Source organism: Dryobates pubescens, chromosome 15 (genome assembly GCF_014839835.1).
Source record: "Dryobates pubescens isolate bDryPub1 chromosome 15, bDryPub1.pri, whole genome shotgun sequence".
In the NCBI taxonomy this organism is placed as follows: domain Eukaryota; kingdom Metazoa; phylum Chordata; class Aves; order Piciformes; family Picidae; genus Dryobates; species Dryobates pubescens.
The window spans coordinates 21,602,299-21,626,051 of record NC_071626.1 but is presented as its reverse complement, the minus strand read 5'-3'; the positions used below and the strand labels follow the sequence as shown (position 1 = coordinate 21,626,051).

At 42.7% G+C, this 23,753-nt stretch overlaps 1 protein-coding gene across 1 annotated transcript in view; it reads left to right on the top strand.

Annotated features, from left to right (window-relative positions):
* The window catches only part of PIK3C2G (phosphatidylinositol-4-phosphate 3-kinase catalytic subunit type 2 gamma), a 227,113-nt gene that overhangs the window by 176,385 nt on the left and 26,975 nt on the right, over positions 1-23,753 (top strand). Inside the window, exons 27-32 of the mRNA XM_054167841.1 lie at positions 1,324-1,516; positions 2,088-2,209; positions 2,428-2,479; positions 7,469-7,470; positions 7,659-7,767; positions 15,564-15,639. Coding sequence (XP_054023816.1) covers positions 1,324-1,516; positions 2,088-2,209; positions 2,428-2,479; positions 7,469-7,470; positions 7,659-7,767; positions 15,564-15,639 — 554 coding nt within the window. The remainder of the gene's footprint in view (positions 1-1,323; positions 1,517-2,087; positions 2,210-2,427; positions 2,480-7,468; positions 7,471-7,658; positions 7,768-15,563; positions 15,640-23,753) is intronic.

Genomic DNA, 23,753 nt, shown 5'->3' with positions numbered 1-23,753 from the left:
AAGGAAGGAAGGAAGGAAGGAAGGAAGGAAGGAAGGAGAGAGAAGGATGGAAGGAAGGAAGGAAGGAAGGAAGGAAGGAAGGAGAGAGAAGGAAGGAAGGAAGGAAGGAAGGAAGGAAGGAAGGAAGGAGAGAGAAGGAAGGAAGGAAGGAAGGAAGGAAGGAAGGAAGGAGAGAGAAGGAAGGAAGGAAGGAAGGAAGGAAGGAAGGAAGGAAGGAAGGAAGGAAGGAGAGAGAAGGAAGGAAGGAAGGAAGAATACAAAGAATCCACATAGAAAAACACTAATAATTTGGTAGAGGTTTGCTGCTATATGGCCTGAAACTAATGAGTTGTTATTCTATAAGATCAGAATCTATTCAGACTATCTTCAGAGTGATGTAGAAGCAAGCAGGGAAATAAGAAGATTAAAAAAAGAGAGAAGGGGAAAAAAAAGGCATCACAAGTTAAATAGATCCTAACCAGCAATGGAATTCAAAAGGGTGCTTTCTAATGAGTTCTGCATCTTACTCTTCAAAGAGCAGTGATTATCTTACAGTGTTATTTCTCAAGTTTACTTTGATATTAAAACATATTTGCAGTACATATCTACATGTATATCTAGTTACTTATTTAATCTATTTTTCTTTCCTCTTGAAGGATCGTAAAATTCTAGGAAATTAGAAGTGTATTTGGGCTTCCCTTGCACAAGAATGAGATGAGGAGAGATAGGGGACAGAAAATTCCTCTTTCTTGGTGATTTGGTTTGGTTTGCTTGGGGTTTGTTTGGGCTTTTTGTGGGGGAGGAGGGGGGTATCTGGTTTGCTTTAGTTTTTTCATCTTATACAGCTCCACAGGGTTAGAGCTTTTAAGAACTGGGTAGAGAATTTAGCAACACAACATGTACAGCTAAGTGACAAGAGCCCTGTGCACACAACACATGCAAGCCCATGTGAGGTGAGCAGAACCGAAAAGAAAGTGCTGGGGCATTCTCTCCTACCTGCTGAAAACATGTTGCTCTACCCTGGAGTGCCTCAAAACACAAATGGGAATGTTAAGCCCACCTCTATGAAATATGGTTGATGATATCCAGCTGGTTAAGAATAACTACCCCAAGGTAAGCTATGAGGCAGGATGTGGCAAGAGCACTCTTGTAAGAAGCGGAGCTCACAAGCTGGATATTCTGTATTGCTGCAGATAGCAGTGAGTGATGTATATCTGGGTACACATTCATGTGAAGTAGGTTTTATAATTTAGGGTGTTTTGATTCTTGCACCTATGAAACTAGGGGTCAAGAAATTGAAGCAAAAGGGATGAATAAATAGTGCCTCTTCTGTTCATTCTTCAGGAAAATAAAGGAAAGTTTGGAGTGCTTTCCTGTTAAACTCAATAACTTCATCCACACGCTCGTACAGATGTCAGTGACAGGCTCTGAAAAGCAGCCTGCTCCAGAGACTGTCCCCCAGGAATGGATGATGCTGGATGCAGAGAAGTCCATAGCAAGAGCCACCATTTTGGGGTTTAACAAAAAGTCAGAATGCGTATGTATTACGTTCTCTGCTTGCCCTCATTTGCCTCGAGCTTCAGTAACTCTCCTGTGAGCTTACATACTCTCCCTCCTCCTCTATAGAAGATGAGCTTGTGCCACATTAAAAGGATCACAGGATGAGCAGCAGTGCCATAAGCAATGAGCTACCCAAGAGAAAGAATACCAGGCAGACAGCTATTAGCAAGGAGCCATTAAGGAGAACAGTTCATGTCCTGTAATGAAAAATAAATCAAGAGCTAATTAAAGCATCCAGAAGGAAAGCATGGCACAAAATTAGGAAGCCTAATAGAAATCAGAGGCTGTTATATGATGCTTTAATGGTGCATTATTAGTTCTCACACACTGCGGTGATCTTTCAGTGTTTGAGTTGTATGCTATCCAGCGAGTTAGTGTTTCTGTGCAGCAAAGGCTATACATTACAGACTGAATTTGCTGGCACTTGGCACTACATTAAAGAAAGGTTTTTCTTTGTTGAAATTACCCTATGTTTTCTCCTGTACATCTTTTTTAATGTGTCTCTCCAGTTGTTTCTCTTTTCTGCCTCTCCCTTTCCCCCAATACAGCTATATCTAGTCCAGGTGGTGCAGACCTGCAACGTGGTCACTTTTGTGGAAAAATCATTTGACCAGTTCTCCAAACTTCACAGCCAACTCCAGAAGCTATTTCCATCACATGCCCTCCCAGAGTAAGACTCCATATCAGCTAATGTTTTTCTCCTGTTAAATGGTTCTGTCTGTGCACAGTTAAAAGTGTAAGAAAATGTATGGCAGACATATTTTTAGAAACACAGAGGCAGTGCAATATATTCTATCAAGCCTCCTATTCAGCCCCAGAAGAAACTGAGGCATGGAGCACTGTGACAGCCTTTTATCCATTCTATTGTTCCTATTTTAGTGGGAGCAGAGGGGGGAAACAGCTTGGGCTTGACACACCTATCCCTCCTGAAATCAAAAAGGTAAGTGGCATTGACTTCATTGAAGGCATGATTTGGCCTTTAATAGTTTTTATGTTCTGCAGGATGGTGATCAAAATTCCAAGCAAAATCCATATCTCCAAGTGGTGTAGGAATGTTCACACTGAAACTGAAAAGAAGCCAGTCTCTGACACTGGCAGGCACGATCAAGCCTTTGAGAAAAAGTGCCCATGCTCCCTAGCAGGGAAATATGCTATAAGCTTTGGTACTGCCCTGGCCTCCAAAACTGATACTTTGGGTCTGACATCGTTCAGACTGATAGTGTATTTTCCAGTGATTCTGGCCAGTAGATCAAGAGGTGATTCTGCCACTTTACACTCTGGTGAGACCTCACCTGGACTACTGTGTCCAGCTCTGGGGCTCTCAACACAAGAGAAATATAGATGAGGTCCAGAGGAGAGCCACAGAAACGATCAGTGGGCTGGAGCAACTCTTCTGCTAGGACAGGCTGAGAGAGTTGGGGGTGATCAGCCTAGAGAAGAGAATCATAGAATCAATGAGGTTGGAAAAGACCTCAAAGATCATCCAGTCCAACCTGTCACGCAGGACCTCATGACTACTAAACCATGGCACCAAGTGCCACGTCCAGTCCCCTCTTGAACACCTCCAGGGATGGTGACTCCACCACCTCCCTGGGCAGCACATTCCAATGGCTAACGACTCTCTCTGGGAAGAACTTTCTCCTCACCTCAAGCCTAAACTTCCCCTGGCACAGCTTGAGACTGTGTCCTCTTGTTCTGGTGCTGATTGCCTGGGAGAAAAGACCAACCCCTTCCTGGCTACAACTTCCCTTCAGGTAGTTGTAGTCTCTGAGGAGACCTTATGGTGGCCTTCAAGAAAGCTTTGGAGGGACTACATGCAGCAATAGGACAAAAGACAAGAGTTTTAAACTAGAGCAGTTTAGATTTACTTTGGAAGAAGATCTTTACTATGAGTGCAGTAATCACTGGAAAAGACTGCCCAAGGAGGTGATGGAGGCCACATTGCTGAAGACACTTAAGGTCAGGCTTGATGGGGCTCTGAGCAACTTGATGTAGCTGGGGATGTCTCTGTTTACTTCAGGAGAGTTGGACTAGATAACCACTAGAGACCCCTTCCAACCAGTGAATTATATGATTCTGAGAATGTTACTTTTTATGCATGTGTATTTCTGCTTTTCCTATTCTGTACCTTATTTCTTCATCATTCCCTGGGACAGTGAGTCCTAGGGTTTGTTTCTGCCTTATGTAGAACAGTTTTGCCTTACATAATTATTGTCAATGGCTTCAGTCATACAAGTGGAGTTCTGTATTCTACAAATACATACATTATACTGCATATGCTATTAGGAGCAAAACAGTCCTCTCTTAAGCAGTCATTGACAAACAGAAAGTTGTTTGAGATAGCCACAAACAGCATGGTTTGGGCTTAATGTCATCCAGGAATTTCAGATCCAAATTTGATATCCCTCCAAGCTCGAGAGGTATTCAGTTAAATAGCTTTAAGTTAGATAATTTTAGAGACTCTTTCTCTTACCTGAGAGGATGTTAATTAACTCAAGTTTCACTCATTATGACTGGGTCACGTGGACTTGGTTGCAGTATTTGGCAAAAATCAGAATTTCACTGACCACTGGAAGTGCTTGAATTGTGCCTTTGATCTGGCAAAATAAAATGTTTAACAAGTACCTGTTTATGATGTTTATCCTCTGGTGAGCACATTGAAGGAAAACATATTTCTCCTTAGAAACTCATAGACCTCTGAAACCTTGTAGTGAATATCAAAAATAATATTAAGCCTTTTTCCCCCCAGATAAATCTAACTTTCATAAAATCCCTCACTACATTTTTCACTGCAAAAGAGAATTCCAGAACTCACAGAGGGTTAAGCTACCTATACTGAGGCTGTCTAACACCTCCAGAGCTTTATTGTCATAATTCAGACACAGCAATAACCTGTCACTATATGATCTTTCCCTAAGACTGTATTAAAGTAATTCATTTTATGATGTTTCTTTATCTGCATGTTCTTTAATGCTAATGTTTTGGGTTTGTAGCAGAGCTCCATCAGTTTAAGGCTTTTCATGTATTCCAGATTTTATTCTAATAATAAAAACCTAATTATTTCTTTATAGGAAGTTATCACTGAAATTGCCATACTGTATCAGGCCATTAGTCTGTGTGTTACAGTGCTCCTGTTCTGGCTGATGGCAGATGCTTCAAAGAAATTAAAAAGCCTTGTTCCAAAATGTACCCACAAGATCAGCTTGAAAATGTATGATTTTGAAGTAACATCTGATATTGCTAGAATAATTGGAGCTGCTAACAGAAAGGACTTGGTTACTGCTTTGCATTGATTCATGCAATTTTATATATTCCAGTCTCATTAGGAGGAATTAATGCCATATTACTCTGCTTTGTGTAAGTGCTAACTATTGGCTGTATCACAGGAAACCAATGGCAAAAGCTCAGAGTTCTCAGCATCTGAAATTTTGCTATTGTGAATATTGAGCCCATATTTACCAGTCAAAGCACAGCTGCCCCAAGCAATCCCTTGCACTCTCGCACCTTTTCTCTTATTTGGTTTCAGATAGACTATTAATTCTGACTTTTCAGCCAACAAAGCATTTATACACAGAACGTTTTCCCAGCTAATAGGTAGGAAATGGAATTTACAGGATGACTCTGCATGGCACACTTTTATAGTTTTCTGATCTATTTAAGGTAGATGAGGAGCTCAAAATCAGCTTGGGCAGTCAGCCACACACACAAGTGTGTTCACAAGTGTAAACTGAGTTTCAGCCATGGACACACTTCAGCAAAAGCATGAAGACATTTTAAAGAAGTGATGGGTGCTGCCACAAGGTTCCTATCATCTTTCAGTGCAGCAGAGTTATCAGTGCTATCAATCAGCAGTTCCTCTGTCCTCTGTTTGGCTACTGTGCTTAGGATACATTTTCTGAGAACCTACATTTTACAGTCAGAGTCTCCTCTTTGTATAATAGAGTCTAATCAATTTAAAGCTGCCTCCAAACACATGCTCCCTACTGTCTCTGGAAATAAGTCCTTTTTGTGCCCCAGAGGAACTTGGAACATTCACAGGCTGTGTGTGCCACATGACCTGAGATCTAATTTTATCTGTGCAGCTCATCTGTGTCATGATCCTGGGTCACACCATTTAGGCAAAAGTAATCTAAAGGCCATACATGCATACAATATGCTGCTATCATCCTCTACCCTTGCTGTTTTATTTGCAGGCTATGTTATACCACCGATGAGTTCTTCCTCACAGTATTGCACAGCTGCTTTTCAAAAGCCTGACCAAGTGTCTCTTTTCAGTGTATTGCACTGCTAGATGGCTCTTTAGACATTTCTTGGAAGCCTTCAGGCATCTCTCGAGATCTAGTGGATAAACAAGGTTGTGCCAGAAAAAGAGCGAGTTTTGTAAATAAGACACAGTTAGCTATTTACAGTGGTGGTGTAACACAAAATGCAAACAGATCCAGATTTCTCCTTTCTGTATAACACAGATTGAAGAACAGAGAAGATAATATTGGTAATGAATCCCAATATTAGCAACCCAGATCACAAAACCTATTACAAGCAGTTTAGCACTGACACCTTCTCTGACTGACGCTCCTTCAATCTGATAGAGAAATAGTCCTTAACCAGGGCGTGGTTCATAAAAATTGATTACGTGTGCTGTTCAAAATCTGACCTTTAGACCAGTCTAATGTGTTGCATCCCTAAAAGAAAAAGATTATTCAAGTTTGTTTTTTTTAAAAAAAAAAAAGGTGAGGTTTTGACATTTTCAATCACCAAAGCATTTGAAGGTTGACACAAAGCCATTCTATGCGTGGATGGTCTATTTACTAAATTGAAATGAAGTTAATGCAAATTCAGCAAGAACATTACTGTTATTACTGTTATTGCTTTTGTTGGGATTGATTTTGTGATTGTGATGATTGTTTGTTTTCACATATCACTTTTATTAGCCTAGCATCTGAAATTACATATGGGATCAGGGACCTGCTCTGAAAACTTACGTGCACTCTAAATAGCTGAGGTAAAACAGCAAGCGATGATGTAGTCATAAAACGCCACAGCGCTGCTGTGAGGCTTTGATAGTCAATATTCTATGGGCAAGGTTTGTACAGCATGAGTGGGGGCAGATTTCTGAGATCAGAGATCTGATTTACTGTATGCAGTGGGAAAACTGGGGAGAGTAGTGTTTTCCTGGGATCATAAAGGGTCAATTTTTATCAGTATACAGAAAAAAAGTTTAAAAATGCAAAGAATCATAGAATGGCTTAGGTTGTAAGGGACCTTAGAGATCATCTACTCTGACCTCCCTGCCATGGGCAGTCTTTTCCAACCTGGTCTAGTCTATTCTGTTCTGTTCTGCAACCAGCACCTAAGCAGGAGGACGCATCCAGCAGCTGTGGCAGGCTGGATGTTAGAGGGAAGTTCTTAATAGAAGGAGAGATTGGCCAATGGAATGTGCTGCCCAGGGAGGTGGTGGAGTCCTTGTCCCTGGAGGTGCTCAAAAAAGGACTGGATGAGGCACTTGGAGCCATGGTTTAGTTGTTATGAAGTGTTAGGTATTAGGTGATATGTTGGACTTGATGATCTCTTTTCCAGCGTGGTTGAATCTGTGAATATCTGTTCTGTTCTAACTCAACTCAGCTGCTCAATGCCTCATCCAACCTAGCCTTGAACACCCCCGGGGAGGAGGCATCCACAACCTCCCTGGGCAACCTATTCCAGAGTCCCATCACCTTTGTACTGAAGAGCTTCTTCCTGAGATCCAGTCTAAACCTACTCTCACTCAGCTTGACACCAAAGTGCCTTTTAAGATGTTTGTTTGGGGAGGTATGGGTTTGGGGTATTACTGTGTTGTTCTGTTGTGTTTTGTTGTGTGTTGTTTGGTTTGGGTTGGTTGGTTGTTGGGTATTTTTTGGGGGGGGGGGGGGGGTTAATTAGTCAGGAAAAGGGGTACTGTATGTAAAATAATATCAGCAAATTACTAGAAGAACTGGAGTCAGAGGGTAGACAATCCTCTGAACACTGTACAAGAAAAAAATCTCTTGGAAAGTGTTACATTCCTTCTGTTGAGTAGAACTGGACACACTTTCAGCAAATACAGAACAAGGGTTATTTTCACAAATATTCTTCTTTTCCAGGTTTCCCCACTCCTGGCATTTACCTTATACAGACCTTGAACATAAAAGAGTGAAGGATTTGAATCTCTATCTGAAGCAGCTATTAAGCGGATCCAGGAAACTGGCTAAAGTGAGCGCTTCCAGTATTTATTTTATTTGCATATGGCTTTCAGTAGCCCTGTCCTAAAAGAGTCAAGAACCCTTCCATGGCCTCATTTGCAAAAACAAAATAATTAAATTATATAAATGACATTTTCTGATGCAGCCATTGGAATGGGCTGCCCAGGGAGGTGGTGGAGTCACCATCACTGGAGGTGTTTAGGAAGAGACTGGATGGGGTGCTTGGTGCCATGGTTTAGTTGATTAGATGGTGTTGGGTGATAGGTTGGACTCAATGCTCTCAAAGGTCTTTTCCAACCTGGTTAATTCTATTCTATTCTAAATCATTATACTGCATCACTTCAAAAAGTCACAGAGTCACCAACTGGTTTGGGTTGGAAAGGACCTTTCAAGGCCATTTAGTCCAACCTCCTTGCAGTCAGCAGGGGCATCTACAACTAAAGCAGGTTGATCTGGGGGAGCTTTTCCTTCTTGGCTGCCATGTCCCCCGCTGTTCTTCTACAACACAGAGTTGTGTACTTCATAACTGAATAGTCAGTGATTGATAGTGACACCAGAATCTGAGAGAAAGGAGCATCTTCCAGCAACTAGCCATCAGGCACAAAATAAGTTTGGGCCAGGTGGGCCATGTCATGTCCCCTGGCCTCAGGGCCACAGCACAAACTGGGACTGGTTTGGTTTAACACTGTAGATAGTTTAAGGTGCTAAAAGACAGTGTGACAGCCTGTTTGTTCTGCAAATTTTCAAACATCCTTCAGGAGGTAAAAAAATGTTTGATGCCTAAATATATAGCTTTGCCAGCTGTAACAGTGCAATGGAGATTAGAAGGGAAATTGTCCATATGTAAAACAAACAGGAGTGGTCTTATGAGCATGAATTCTGTGCCCTGACTTGAAATTGAGAAGATATTCAAACAGGATAGAAAATACCTGTCTCAAAGAGTCACATATAACTTGGTATGGACAGGTGAATTGGGTGCTTGGTTTCCCTGACTAACTTTGTCAAACTGCACAACTTGGGGTTAATTGTTGTACAATTTCTGTCACTCATGTTAAGGTCGTGGGCTTATTTTACATTAATACCTTTTGGTCACAGCTGAGGGAAAACTAATATAAGCCACTGACCTAGAAATGAAGAGCTCTCTATCTTCTGCTCTGCTCTGGGCTTCTGTGAGGTACATGGATTTTCAATTTGGGCCAAACACTGCTGTGTAGAAGCCTAATTTATGGTCAAAAATTTAGACTGCTTAAAGCCCTGAGATAGCAATAAAAGCATTTCTTGGTCACATACTGAAGGTCTTTTCGCCCTCCTGCTCCACTCTCTGTCACTGGGCTAGTATCAGCCAAAGCCTATCACTTGCAATGACCTTTCCTCCTCTTTTTATGGTCCTGCATCCCACAGGGATCATAGTACTGATTGAGTTCCCCCTGTGTGTTGCTGCTGGGAAACTGGGACACAACCACAAACAGGGAATTCATAAGGGAACTGTGGACAGATCTGCCTGGGGACATGTCATGACATGGCTGTGAACTAGCCCAGTGGGGCTATCCAGACATACTGGACTATGAAAACCATTCCGGTCTGGTACAGCCTGCAGTGCTGAATCATGAAGACAAGAAAACCACAAGGGTGGTTGAGTTGCCATTCCTGGCATTCAATACCTGGAGGTATTGAAAAGACCTAGATGTGTAGATGTGGTGCTTAGAGACATGGTTTAGTGGTGAATTAGGCTGTACTAACAGTTGGACTTGATCTTAAAGGTATTTTCCAACCTAAAGGATGCCGTGAAAACAATTTTGTGCCTGAGGGCTGCACAGCTACTGGTGTGCTGGACCTGGAGGGCATGATAACAAAGTGTAATGAGTAGATTGTTTCCACATGCATGCAGGAAATCATCTTAGTCACCACCATGTAGCTAACCTATTCTAGATGATAACCTTTAAAGTTATTGATACTCTATAAGCACTGAATCATTATTTTTACTTCACTATGCTTCTCCTGCTGGGAGATGTGAGAAATTTAGAAAATACTGACGTGTTCTGACCCACTTAGAACAAGGACACCAGTTGGTGAGTGATTTTCTTTGTACTCCCATCCAAAGGCTTGTTTTGTTCTTTTCTTTTCTTGGTATGGCTCATTTAAAAGTGTCGTGGTGTCATCTTGGTTTTGCTCTAAGCAGAAAGCCAAGCTAGGAGGCTTTCTTGATAAAAATAAATACAATTATTTTGTCTTCCTGTGTGCCTTGGACAACTCTGCAGTCAAATTTGTCCTTTTTCTCAAATTGCTGCGGAGCCAGACTAAAACCATTAAGCAAGTTGTCTGTTCTCAAGCATTACCAAGCTGTCATTCCTATGAAACAGTAAAACTGTGTAGGAATAAATAATTAATTCAGAGACTGGTGAAGAAAACTTGTAAAAGCACAGGCCTGAAGTACAGGGTTTCCTTTGCTTTCTTGCCACAGTCATTTCTTCCTACTGAATTGCACCCAGATGGTATTGTAGCCACGTGCTAGCTCTACAGTAAAATGGATTATTGTCCATCAGTAAAATGGCCTATTCTCTGAGATGGAGTAAAGAGATTTTATTTCATTATAAAATACCCCAGCTATCACTGTAAACATATTACCCTGATTGACTAGACACCATTTTCAGCTCTGAAAAGTTTAGTCCAGCCCACACAGGACTGACTACACACTTGGTTCTACCAATTAAGTAATTGAAAATCCTAGAAAGAAAGAAAGAATTGGATTATATCCAAATTCCTTCCTTAGTCATGCCTCTAGTGCATGGTTTTCAGTCCAGACTAAGCTCTGATTATGAAAATTCCATTATAATTAAGAGTAGCTCAGAATGTCACTGACCTTTTCTAAAGGGGTTGAGCAAAGGAGAGGTGGAAAATAGCTGCCTTCATATTTGCACTGTAGTTCGAATAGAAGTAAAGCTTTCTTTAAATCTTTCTTAATAGAAACTTCAAGCCACCTTCCCTCTCTCTGAATGTTAGTATCAGATCAAATAAATGCAGAAACATCAGCTGATGGAGATGTTTGCTGTTGGGTGACTTTCAGGGCTTAACTGTGCTTGTGCCCATCCCGATTGAAAGCAGGTTTTAAGGCCTGGTTCACTTTAAGCATAAGCCTCTTTCACTGACTTCTTCTTAGACATTCATTGAAGTGCTGCCTAGAATAGCAGTGCTTTTCCTAAATTCAGGTTAACACTTGCTTAAGAAATAACTACACCATCAGACTGTAAACTTGAGCAACAACCTATATTCATTACATCCATCACTAAAATGCAAACCGTGACTCACTTTCATTGTTACATTGAACCATCTAGGACAGAATCAAAACCAAGCTTCCGCACTCTTCCCCAGCCAGTGGCAAGCTATGTGATCACACAGTAAGAGTATTTAGTTCTGTGCCAATTCATAGAATTCCTACATTCATAGAATGGGTTAGGTTAAAAGGAACCTTGAAGATTATCTAGTTCAAAGCCCCTGCCATGGGCAGGGACACCTTCCACTAGCCAAGGTTGCTCAAGGACTCATCCAGTCTGGCCTTGAACATCTCTAGGGAGGGGGCATTCATGACCTCCCTGGACATCCTGTTCCAGTGTCTCCCCACCCTCACTGTAAAGAAATTCTTTCTAATATCCAGTCTAAATCTACCCTCCTCAAGCTTAAAGCCATTTCCCCCTTGTCCTGTCACAACATGCCCTCATAAAAAATCCCTTCCTGGCTCTCTTGTAGGCCCCTTCCAGGTGCTGGAAGGCTGCTGTGAGGTCTGCATGAAGCTGCCTTTCTCCAGGCTCTAATTCTTGCAGCCTGTCACCATCAGGGAGGTTCTTCAGCCCTCTGTTCATTTTTGTGTCCCTTCTCTGGATGCACTCCAGCAGCGCCATGTCTCTCTTATGCTGGGGTGCAGTTGCAACATTGCTGACTGGGTCATCAGCCATGTTGCCTGGGTCTTCCCAGTCAGCAAGGCAACATACTCAACAGTAGTGTTTAGAATCCTGGAGTTTTGATTCACCAAAAGGCAAACTAGCCAACTGATGCCACCAACAAGAGGTGAAGCATCAAGAAAAACTAAATTGAACATTGGTCCTAGGAAATATAGACATTATGATACAAAGAATTTAGGGCCAAAGATTAGCATAGTGCAAGCAGGTAAACAAACAGTGGGTGTAACAGCTAGGGATAGGTCCTGTAAACAGTGCTATGGTGACTTATAGGCTGTGTGAAAGAGCTTTAAGGGGCACATGTATGGGAATTATTGTAAATTCATTCATTTTCATAGGGTGAAAACCAAGACCACAGTGCTGTTCTGGAGAGACTAATGTTTTACGCTCCGAATGTAATCAAGTTTGATAAGGTTCTCATATTTCATTTGTGTTTTATTCACTGGTACTACTTAGGCTTTGCAGAGATGAAAAAATAGTTTCTAAGTGCCCATATGGAGGTACATAAAGTGGAGGTACAAAGTGCACACGAGGTATGTGGGTCCCTTAAACTCCCACCACTCCTGTACTCCTGCAGCAAGGCATCCAACAGAGCCAAAATGGGGAAGGTTCAAAGTCTTCTCTTTTCTGCTTTCCTTCCCTGAAGATATAATAGCTACAAGGTCATCTTTTTCTGGTTTCTTTCTTTCTTGATAATTCTCCATCCTGTTAAGTATAAGAGATGCATGGGTGTTCTGTGACCTCAAATCTACCCTAACACAGCTGAAAAGAAAGCTGAAAGCAGAGGGGAGGCTGCTTTCCTTTCTAACAAAATTAAATCTGGCTTGAAATCTGGCTGTGTTTTACTAACAGCAGTCTGCTTTTCTACTTAGTCTCTGATTGAGAGCAGTAGACAAATTCTACCACGCTACAGTGGTGCAGGGGTATGCTAGCTCCCCTGGTGCCACTGACATTGTTTATTTCAGTTACATCCTAGTGTAAGCAAAGGAGGAATTTGTCCCTTTTGGGCTGAAAAAAGGTTATGTGTGAGTTCTAGCCAGACCATCACTGAGACACCTTGGCATCACTGATGCATACCAGGCTGCTTCCCAATAGGCCAATGTTACTGAGTGACCTGAAAAAAACCCCACCAGCATTACCTATTAAAGATGACTGTCTTATTAAGTAAAACGGATTAGACAAATGACAGAAAGCTTGCCTGAAAAACCTAAAATTGCCAGTATGTTAGGGAATTTATATTTACTGGTAATCTTTTTACTGCAGGCAAGAATTCCAGGGGAAAAAAAGAGTAGGTGAGTGCTTGTGGTCATCCTCAGTGCCTGCCTATCTGCCAAGACTGTCACATGGTCTCCAAGATTCCTCCCAATAATCAGATCTTCATAACAAGAACTGCTAGTTTAGAAGTGGACTTTATCCACCTTAATACAGTCTGCTTTTAATCAAACACATGTTCAGAGCTCTGATATGCCTGCTTCTGTTTATGAGTGTAATTAGATGCATGCTTCACTCTAAGTATATGCTTCAGTCCCATTGACTGTGGTCCAAGTGATCGAAATTCTGTTGACTTAGGCACCATCTGAAGTTCACCTGACAAACAGGTGGACAATTTGCTGGTAGAAATCTAAACAGTTCCTCCAGCAGACAGATTACTACAGTTCAGGGAGAAATGAATAGCAACGTACAAAAGGCTTATTGTCACAAACACATAGGAGGTCTCCCCAGCTGCTTTTGAAGCACTCTAGCCTGGACAGACTGCTGCAGGTACCTCTGCAACATGGCCTAGTCAGTAATGTTTTTGCCTTCCATTTGCCTGTATTAGCCTTGCTGCTTCCCCATGTTTCAGTGCTTGTTGAATGCAGTGAACACACAGACAAGGTAACGCTTTGAAATCAGTCCTGGGGCACCAGCAGCATACAATGCCTGATGCATACATCTGCATGAATGACACTGTTGTATTTAAACCAGGTATCCTTTGTGTGTGTGTGTTGTGTCCTTTAGTCATGAGAATTTGAAACTATCACCTAAAACCAATCTTTGCACCTGCTGTTTCCAAACTCTTCAGTCCATATACCCTCATATACTGCTGAAAGACTAAGCAGAGAGGAAGCAGAACACCAAGCAGAACTTTTTAGTTCTCTTTCAAGTCAGTTAGTGCATCCTTTCCACCTCCTGCCTGCTTCCCTAGGATCTTTGAACTTGAAGGGCTACTTAAGTTCCTCTGCTTATTTTCATGCTGTCAAATAATGGCTGAGCTACCAAAAGTATACTTCTTCAGCCCTTGAGATTTGCTACGCTTGGGACTTGTGCTGAGAAAGCAAATGGAGAACCCACAGGGAATAACTCAGCTGTTTAAAGCTACTGGAAGCTGAAGCAGGTGCATAGGCTTTCCCCTGTAAGCTACCTTCACAAGATCAGGGAATAGTTAGTCATGATCAGAACAGACAGGTATATTGACGCTTCACAGCTAAGAACTTAAGGATTTGTCATTCAGTTCAGAGGAAACAATTCTGTTGGTTGATTTTTTTTTTTTAAGAGAAGAAAACATGAGTGTGGGAGGAAAAACTCCAAACTGCAGAATGAACTTTATCTCCTTGCTGAAGATGCACATCCTGCTCCTCTGTCTGCTGTAACAGCATACTCACTCCTCAATAGCTACATTTGTCACTAAAATCTTCCTTTCCTTTTTTTTTTGAGTTGCCTTGCACAAATCATGCCACAACTTGTCAAACTGAAACGAGACAAAATCTGGTTGAAGCACATCTTCCAGATAAAAGACACATTATTTTCCATGGCCTGGAAAGATTTAAAAAGAAGAAAGGCAAAAAAAAAAAAATAAAAAGAGAAGGAAACCAACAATGGTGACATTTTAATGCTAGAATTTCAAAAGTCTCTCGTTCTACCCGTTAATTTACGCTGTCAGACCAAGTAACGTCAGTATGAATGTAACAATTCCAACCATCTTCAAGAGCAGCCATTCTGAAATGCAGCTTTGTGAAGAAAAAAAAAGAGAGAGGACAAAAAAAAAGCTAATAAAATGCAATTACTGCCCACCTTTGATTCAGAATTGTAAGGGTCTGTTTCAGAATTCTCAGGTTTTATTGCCTTGCACAATATTGAAATCTGGGGATTTAGTTTATTGGTTTAATTCTCTTCAGCTGAACATAACAACCTGTTATATACCTTCATTGGAGCAGTACAGGTCAGTACATAAAAATGAAAGTTACAGTGCAGTATGCAAGGTGGATTAGTCTCTTAAATAGGGTAACAAAATACGATCAGCCCTTTCGTTCCCCATTGGTTTCTGGTAGGAGTTAGATCTGTACAGAGCTTGTCGGTGCGGCTGTCCATTAAGCCACCATGTGAGGGAGGTGTGCACAGTATCTAAACCTTAGGCAGACACACATTAGGTCAGATGCTTGGGATTGTTCCTGAGCCAAAGGCAAATTTTCATGCTGACTACACAATATAAAGATGCTCTTCTGCATTTGTTTCACAGATGGGCTGCTCTATAAAAGTAGTTGCAGCTCCTAATACATATCTCAAAAATGCTGGAGATCAAGCAAGAATGGCCCATGTGGCACATTGCTCTTTGGAAGTGTGTGGATAGAAAGGGGCTGTGTAAGCACCAATGTATCCCTGAGCCAGTGGTAAGGGCCAAGACTCTCTTCCCAGTGTCCATCTCAAAATAATTTCCTGGGGTCCTTGCCCACAGTCAGAAGGGAATAGCTCCTCTTTTTCACTAACTCAAATACACATATTAGAAACCTACCAGCAATCAGCTCTGAGAGGAGACATTTAAGGAACAGAGCACAAGCTATGACATTCCTTTAAAATATGATTATTTTTTTTTCAGAATGAGCTTGTACTCAGCTTCTTCCTGAATGGGTGCAAAAGTACCTCAGCAAGAGATTCATCATCTGTGACCTTAGGTATGTGACTTACCAATCTTACCTGATTTCTAAGAAAGACTTCTTTAATAACATTAAATATAATAGTACAAAGATGAGTATAACACATTCAACACTGTCCCACACCACATCCTGGTCTCCAAACTGGTGACACAGGGGTTTGATGGGTGGACCACTAGATGGATAAAGAACTGGCTTGATGGCCACACCCAAAGAGTGGCTGTCCATGGGTCCACGTCCCAGTGGAGGCCAGGGACAAGCAGAGTCCCTCAAGGATCAGTCCTGGGACCAGGCTTGTTCAACATCTTTGTGGGTGCCATGGACAGTGGCACTGAGTGCACCCTCAGCAAGTTTGCTGATGACACCAAGCTGTGTGGTGCAGCAGACAGCTGGAGGGAAGGGATGCCATCCAGAGGGACCTTGACAGGCTGGAGAGGTGAGCACAAGCCAACCTCATGGGGTTCAACAAGACCAAGTGCAGGGTCCTGCATCTGGGTCGAGGCAATCCCAGGCACAAATCCAGGCTGGGCAGGGACTGGCTGGAAAGCAGCCCTGAGGAGAGAGACTTGCGGGTGCTGGTGGACAAGAAGCTCAACAGGAGCTCTCAGTGTGCACTTACAGCCCAGAAAGCCAATCAGATCCTGGGCTGCATCAAGAGAAGTGTGGCCAGCAGGTCAAGGGAGGTGATTCTCCCCTTCTACTCAGCTCCGGTGAGACCCCACCTGGAGTACTGCATCCAGTTCTGGAGCCCCTATTACAAGAGGGATATGGAGGTGCTGGAAGGTGTCCAGAGAAGGGCCACAAGGGTGATCAGAGGGCTGGAGCCCCTCTCCTATGAGGACAGACTGAAGGAGTTGGGGCTGTTCAGTCTGGAGAAGAGAAGGCTCCGAGGTGACCTAATTGTGGCCTTCCAGTATCTGAAGGGGCCTACAAGAAGGCTGGGGAGGGACTGCTCAGGATATCAGGTAGTGATAGGACTAGGGGGAATGGAATGAAGCTGGAGGTGGGGAGATTCGGACTGGATGTGAGGAAGACGTTCTTTACCATGAGAGTGGTGAAGCGCTGGAATGGGTTGTCCAGGGAGGTGGTTGAGGCCCCCTCCCTGGAGGTGTTTCAGACCAGGCTGGATGAGGCTCTGGCCAGCCTGATCTAGTGTGGGGTGTCCCTGCCCACAGCAAGTGGGTTGGAACTAGCTGATCCTTGTGGTCCCTTCCAACCGTGACTGATTCTATGATTTAGGTGGGGTGGTGTTTGTTTGCCTGCTTGGTTGGTTTGTTTGGGGGTTTGTTTTGGTTTGGTTGGTTTTGTTTGTTTGCTTTTTGGATTTGGGTTTTTTTTTATTAGGAAGATACCAACAAGTAATTCCTGATTTCTCAAGGTCTCTGAAAATGTGACAGTAATGTAACTTGTGGTTCTGGGGGGTTGTCACTTTGATATATTCTCCTCAGCCTTGTTTTAATTTATTTTTAAATGAACATACCCATATGCAACCTAAAATTTTATTTACATAAGCTGTGGGAGGGTTCTGGAATTACAAAACAAAATCTTTAGAGAAGAATCTGGAAGAAAGTATCTGAGTCATGACAGCGCACAATTTATGCTTGGGCAAGGGAAGAAACCTGTTGCAGCAGGTCCAGAGGAGGGCCATGAAAATGATCAGGGGGTTAGAGCACCTCTGCTGTGAGCACAGGCTGGGGGTGTTCAGCCTGAAGAAGAGGAGACACCGGGGAGACCTAATAGCAGCCTTACAGTACCTGAAGGGGGCCTACAAGAAGCATGGAGAGAGACTGTTTACAAAAGCCTGCAGTGACAGGATGAGAGGCAATGGCTTCAAATGAGAGAAGAGCAGATTTAGTCCGGATGTTAGGAACAAGTTGTTTACCATAAGAGTAATGGAACACTGGAATAGGTTGCTCAGGGAGCTGGTTGGGGCCCTGTCCGTGGAGTTATTCAATCTGAGCCTCAACAGGGCTCTAGGCATCCTGATCTAGTTGAGGATGTCCCTGCTGACTGCCGAAGGGGTTGGACCAGATGACCTCTGGAGGTCCCTTTCAACCCAAACCATTCTATGACAGTTAGGGACAAGTTCTAGAATCATTCTTGTAATAAGTGGTGCAGGTAAATAACAGAACATTATGTTAATGTCATGGCATGCATTTTTAATGTTAATTAACTTCTTACTAAATGAGATCCTGCATTGTTCCTTTAGCCTGTCTAAATACTTAACCAGTTTCCATCGTCTGCCCAGAACCTAATTGAATCTAATCTCTGGCATTACAGCACTAAGACCCAAAGTATAAAACACAAAATGTCAACAGTGAACGTTCATTGTCTTCCACAGCACTGAACATAATCTTCCATAGTCAGTTTTTAGGCAAAACAAAAGCTCATGAAGAAGCTTGCAGCTGCATTCTCACCACAACAGTATGTGCTCCAGGTGGTAGGAGAGTTTCCAAGATCACCAGTTACCCACATTTCAGAATGAAGTGCAAGTATCCCTGCACATTTAGTTTGCATGTCCATTAAGTTAATGTAATCTCCCTGCAGACAAGGGCTTCATTTTCTCTTTTGCTGGCACCATTTTTTTTCTAATCCATCAGAACAAAATTAATCCCATTCTGACTTCTCAGCCTTTGGAAGATTCCCCTTGTGTAGAGCTTATTTGATTAGGACATGCCATTATCATATTAAATCCATTATGACTATTGGAAATTACTAATGGTTGTTATAACTTTTAGAAAAGAGCAAGGAGGTAATGCAAAGATGTCCTAGGTGTTAGGATTATACAAGGCTAAGTCTTGTCACAGAGAATCCAAACCAGAGTGCAAATACAACATGTAGTCTGGGTCTGTTGGCTGCCTCTCTCTGTGGACTCTTTCACCAGAGATGTAAACAAGTGAGAGTGTGCATTTTGACGCCCCACTAATATTTAGTTGTCTAATTATGACAGAGAATCTGGGTGCAAAAGCCTTATGCAAACACATGAACTCTGTCTGTAATAAAGTTGTTCAATAACTTACAGCCTCATAATTCCTACAGTGGTGTCCCAAGCCAATGTAGTCTGAAGAATAAGACCTTTATTTTTTTGTTATTAATGACATCAAAACCAGAGAGGAGAATAAAGAAACAGAGGTGAGAAGGTGTTCAGTGGATGTTTGATAAAAGCTGCCTGACAGGTAAACCAATCTACATGTTCAGTATACAGAGAGTGGAAGTGAAGGTCACGAGCTGACCAGGGGTCATTAATGTCTCTGGCCCCAAGCAGTACAGTTACAGAGGGATTATTTTTTTTTCCTACTCAGGAACTCTAACTTTCAAAGTTTGGAGAGCTCAGTTCCAGACTGAGGGCAGCCCATTTTTAACACAGGAAGGAAAAAAAGCAAAACTAACCACAAAACCAAGCAAACAAAACCCCACTCTCCCAAAAACTCACCTCCCTTTGTCTTAGAAAATTTGTTGCTGTCGTTCATTGATACAATGCCGATAGCATACAAGGTCCAAATCAAGACCCAATTTACAGAACCTAAACTTCAGACTCTGTCAAAACAGAAAACAAGAATAGTGGGCTGAATTGCCTAGGCAAGGCACTCCTGGGTAGCGAGGAAGGGCTTACACCTGGTGAGCTGTGGAAGTAGGTGGGCTTAGCTTTAATGAGCTAGCTCAGCTATCAGAGAAAGGGAGACAACCACCACTGCACTGCCTGCATCTACCCATTCAGTCACACCATCATGGAAGGCTATCAGATTAGTCAAACCTGATTTCCCTGTAGTAAATCCATGCTGGCTTCTCCTGATAACCCTCTTTGCTTCCATGTGTTTCCAATGCCCTAGCCAGGCCAGTGATTGAGTTCACTAGGATGGCAAGAGAGACTAATTCTAGGGAGAAAAAAATACATCCTTCTCCTGCCAGCTTTCTTTGCTTTAGGAGCTTATATGGGCTTCTACTTTTTTTGCCTACCTTGAAGAATAACTCAAGGTTAATATGGGCTATAATTTCCCATGAATCTGGTGATTCCTCTCTCAGCCTTTACACAAGCAAATCATCTGCCTCTTAGTCAGGATCAATATAATATAAACTGAATGCCCAGTAGAAGCAGGTTATGAATATTGATCAAGGGAGCGTCTTTCTCTTACGCTGCTTTCATTTATAAACGTTGTAGGTAATTACACTTACTAAAGTAAAATAAAAATTAAAATTTATGAATTTGTACTGTGCTCCCAGCAATGAAGAGATTAAAAATCACTGCTAAATTTACTTTGACATGAGTAGTGATTCAGTACTCCCAGTGGTGTGAATTCTGAATTATACCGAATACTGTCAGCATTTCATTACACCAAGCTCACTCGAGAGAAGACCTCAGGAATTACTTTACAGGCAGCCTTTTATAAAGGCCCTTCAAAGAAAAGAAGAAAGAACATCTATCAAAACCATTTTTATATCAGTATTGTTTATTTTTCTTCTCTTGGGTTGGTGTCTCCTGAAAATATTAATAATTCAGATAATTCAGGCTGGTTTGAGAAAGGTATGGAATCATGAAGGCTTCGCTGTCGGTTATAACGGCGCACAACCCTGTGACGTATTTGATTAACGCTGTGCACTCCAGGGGGCTTCTGTTCTTTTGGAGCAGCAGAGAAACTGGAGATCCAGGGTTTCCAAAAAGGCTATCACATTGTATACTTCCCCATGCAGAATCACTGACCTCATAAACAGTACTTGAGGACACTGAGCTATTTTGCTCATCACATGGTGTTTTGATCTGCTGCAGTTATTCATTCTCGATGTAAAGCTTTTGCCACAAGTTGTGTTCCTACTTCAGTTGCATGTAGGCTGTTTTGCTGGCCACAAGCACCTCTTGCTGGCTTTTGGGACAAAGACAAGGAGACAGTTAATGTATTTACAGCTGACTTTTTGAGGTTGGGCGTATTGGAGGCTCACAAACCCAAGCTGTAGCTAAAGCAGGCACATGATTGGCTTGGGGAGTTCAAGCTTGGCTCTGGAAAACCAAATGGGTTCAAATATCCTTTGGTGCCAGATATCCAAAACAGGCTGTAAACCAAGAAGAAAATATCTAGAGGATCTAGACTACTGACAAATACTTAACTCCCTAATGGTAGTGTCAGTGAGTGCTTTCACATTGCAGTCCACATGTGAAATGCAGTGTATTATTTAATCACTGACTTGTCAGTTTGTCAGCCCAGCATCCTCCTCACTGTTTGCATTTCTCATGCACTGTGCAAAGTGTAATGCAGGGCTTGCTTTAAAATGCTGCTAATTCAATCATTGCACAAATGGTAGAATTAGAGGTGGTAGCTCTCCAACATGCTAGGAAAGACCATCTAGGTAAAGAAAAGAACAGCAGAGTACTTATAAGGTCATTCCACCTTCTGTAGACATTTGAATTCTAATCAACTTAAATTTGTCATTCAAAAAGGGGAAAGGTCTCTCAGTTTTCTAGCGTTCATGTTCCTTAATAAAAGAGACTAGGAACTGGCAGAGTGAGGTTTGCTGCAGTAGGGGCTGTTGGCTGTGTTTCCACTGCAGAGTGCTGTGCACACAGGCATAAGTCATATAGAGTGAGTGCTCCAGGGTCCTTGTTTGGTATTTGACAGCTTTTGCATTGACACCAGTGAGCAAAGAATTAATCCCTGGGAGGGAAATCTTCCTTCAGCTGAAGTCAGTGGAACTTCGTCCTCTATCTACAACAGCCTAGCATTTGGTCTTTGCCTATAATGGAGTGCAAATAGAGCATGACAGTTCCTAAAAATGCAGAGCCTGAGCTCAAGTCCATCTGCCCAAGCTGGATAGACTGGAAGTAATTACTCTGTGTGTGTATTTTATTGTCATTTGAAGCTGAAATCACCTAGGCTTCAAAGACACTATAATTTAGCACTGAGTCTGGGAAAATCTAAAATATAACAGCTGAGCCTTGCTAGCAGTATAACTGACTTCTAGTATGAAATACAAGTGACAGAAGTTTCTTCTGTGTTTATCAGATTGACTGCACTGTTATTTTTTTTCTTTATCTTTCTTTGATTTTTTTCTTTTTAGTTTCCATTGCTGCTCAATCTATTACATGGCAAGAGCAAATCTTTTAGTAATAGCCATGCCCATAATCCATAGTATCTGTTTCAGACTTCCTTTTGCCTGCTCAATCAGAAATACATTTCCCTCCTCCTATGTTCTTCATTATTTTCATCTTGCTTATAAACTTATTTAGATTTGGATTTTTATAAATTAAAACACCAGCTCCCACAGGGAACTTCTTCAATTCAGTGCAAGCAGAATCACAGAATTAACCAGGTTGGAAAAGACCTTCAAGATCATCAAGTACAACCTAACACCATCTAATCAACTAACCCTGGCACTAAGTGCCTCATCCAGTGTTATTTTAACCACTCCCAGGGACGGTGACTCCACCACCTCCCTGGGCAGCCCATTCCAGTGGCCAATCACTCTTTCTGTGAAGAATGTCTTCCTAACATCCAGCCTAAACTGCAAAATTGTTTTAGAATCATAGAATTGTTGGGGTTGGAGAGGACCTCAAGGATCATCCAGTTCCAACCACCCTGCCATGGGTGTCCCATAGGCAGGGACACCTCACACTAGATCAGGTTGCCCAGAGCCACATCCAGCCTGGCCTTAAAAACTGCCAGAGTTGGGGCTTCTACCACCTCCCTGGGCAAACCATCCAACATCCAATCTGAATCTACCCATTTCTATTTTTTTCCCATTCCCCCATGTCCTATCAATACCTGACACCCTGAAAGTCCCTCACCTGCCCCATTTTCCCCCTTTTTCCCCCTCAAAACCCAGAGCACCTGGTCTCTGTTGGAGTCTCCTCCTGCCCCAGGTGTGGCCACTTGGCCCTCCCCACCCACTCCCCTTTATAATCCCCCCCAGGAAAGGCAGAAGCCCCAAGCTGAGCCCATCAGGGCTGAGGGATCCTCCTCTCATCACTGGTGAGTGCCTGTGGTGCACACTGGGTGATGGTGGTGGTGACAACAAAGGCCGGGGGGCCTGGTGGCCCCCCGGTTAGGTAGGGCAATGATTGATGACTCCTCCAGTATCATCCATGGGTGCTGTCTGGGCCTCCTTACTGGGGCTGAGCTCCTCTGTGTAGTATCTTGGCTGGTAAGGGTCTTTGCCCCAGGCTCTGGGATAGGTGCAAAAATGGTGGTGGAGCAGGAGCTGTTTAGTCATATGATATTATGCTAATGACACTATTTTTACCTGGAGGGCCCCTTGAGTCTGCTCTCATCATTCAATAAATCTCTGCTGTTGTGCCTCATTTACAGACCATTTCTTCCCCCTCACTGCTTCCTTTCAGAAATAAGGAAAGGAGGGAAAAAAAGCAATAAAGCATATCTGGAAAATGCATTCACTTATCAATCAACTCTGAACAGGAAGCCTTCAGGAAGAGGGGCAGGGTGGAAAGTGAGAATCACTTCTTATGAATCACAAGACAAATTTCATAAAGAACAGACAGGAGAAGACTGCATCTTCTCCCTTGTGGTTATGTTTCATGCTGGTAAATGCAGAGGGGAAAAAAGAGTTCAAGCTGGCTTGGGAATCCAGTCACACTTCTCTACAGAAAGAGTCACTGAGAAAGGGACATTATGACAAGTGAATACCCATCCTTCATACAGAATTAACCAGGTTGGAAGAGACCTTTAAAATTGAGTCCAACCTATCACCCAACACCATCTAAGCAACTAAACCATGGCACCAAGTGCCTCATCCAGTCTCTAAATTTTTAAACGCTTCCAGTGGCGGTGACTCTACCACCTCCCTGGGCAGCCAGCCTGAACCTTCCCTAGTGTGGCTTGAGACTGTGTCCTCTTGTTCTGGTGCTGGTTGCCTGGGAGAAGAGACCAACCCCCACCTGGCTACAACCTCCCTTCAGGTAGTTGTAGATGGCAGTAAGGTCTCCCCTGAGCCTCCTTTTCTCCAGGCTAAGCAACCCCAGCTCACTCAGCCTCTCCCCACGGGGCTGTACTCCAGACCCCTTACCAGCTTTGTTGCCCTTCTCTGGACACGTTTGAACAACTCAGTAGCTTTCCTAAACTGAGGGGCTCAGAACTGGACACAGGATTCAAGGTGTGACCTAACCAGTGCTGAGCACAGGGGCACAATGA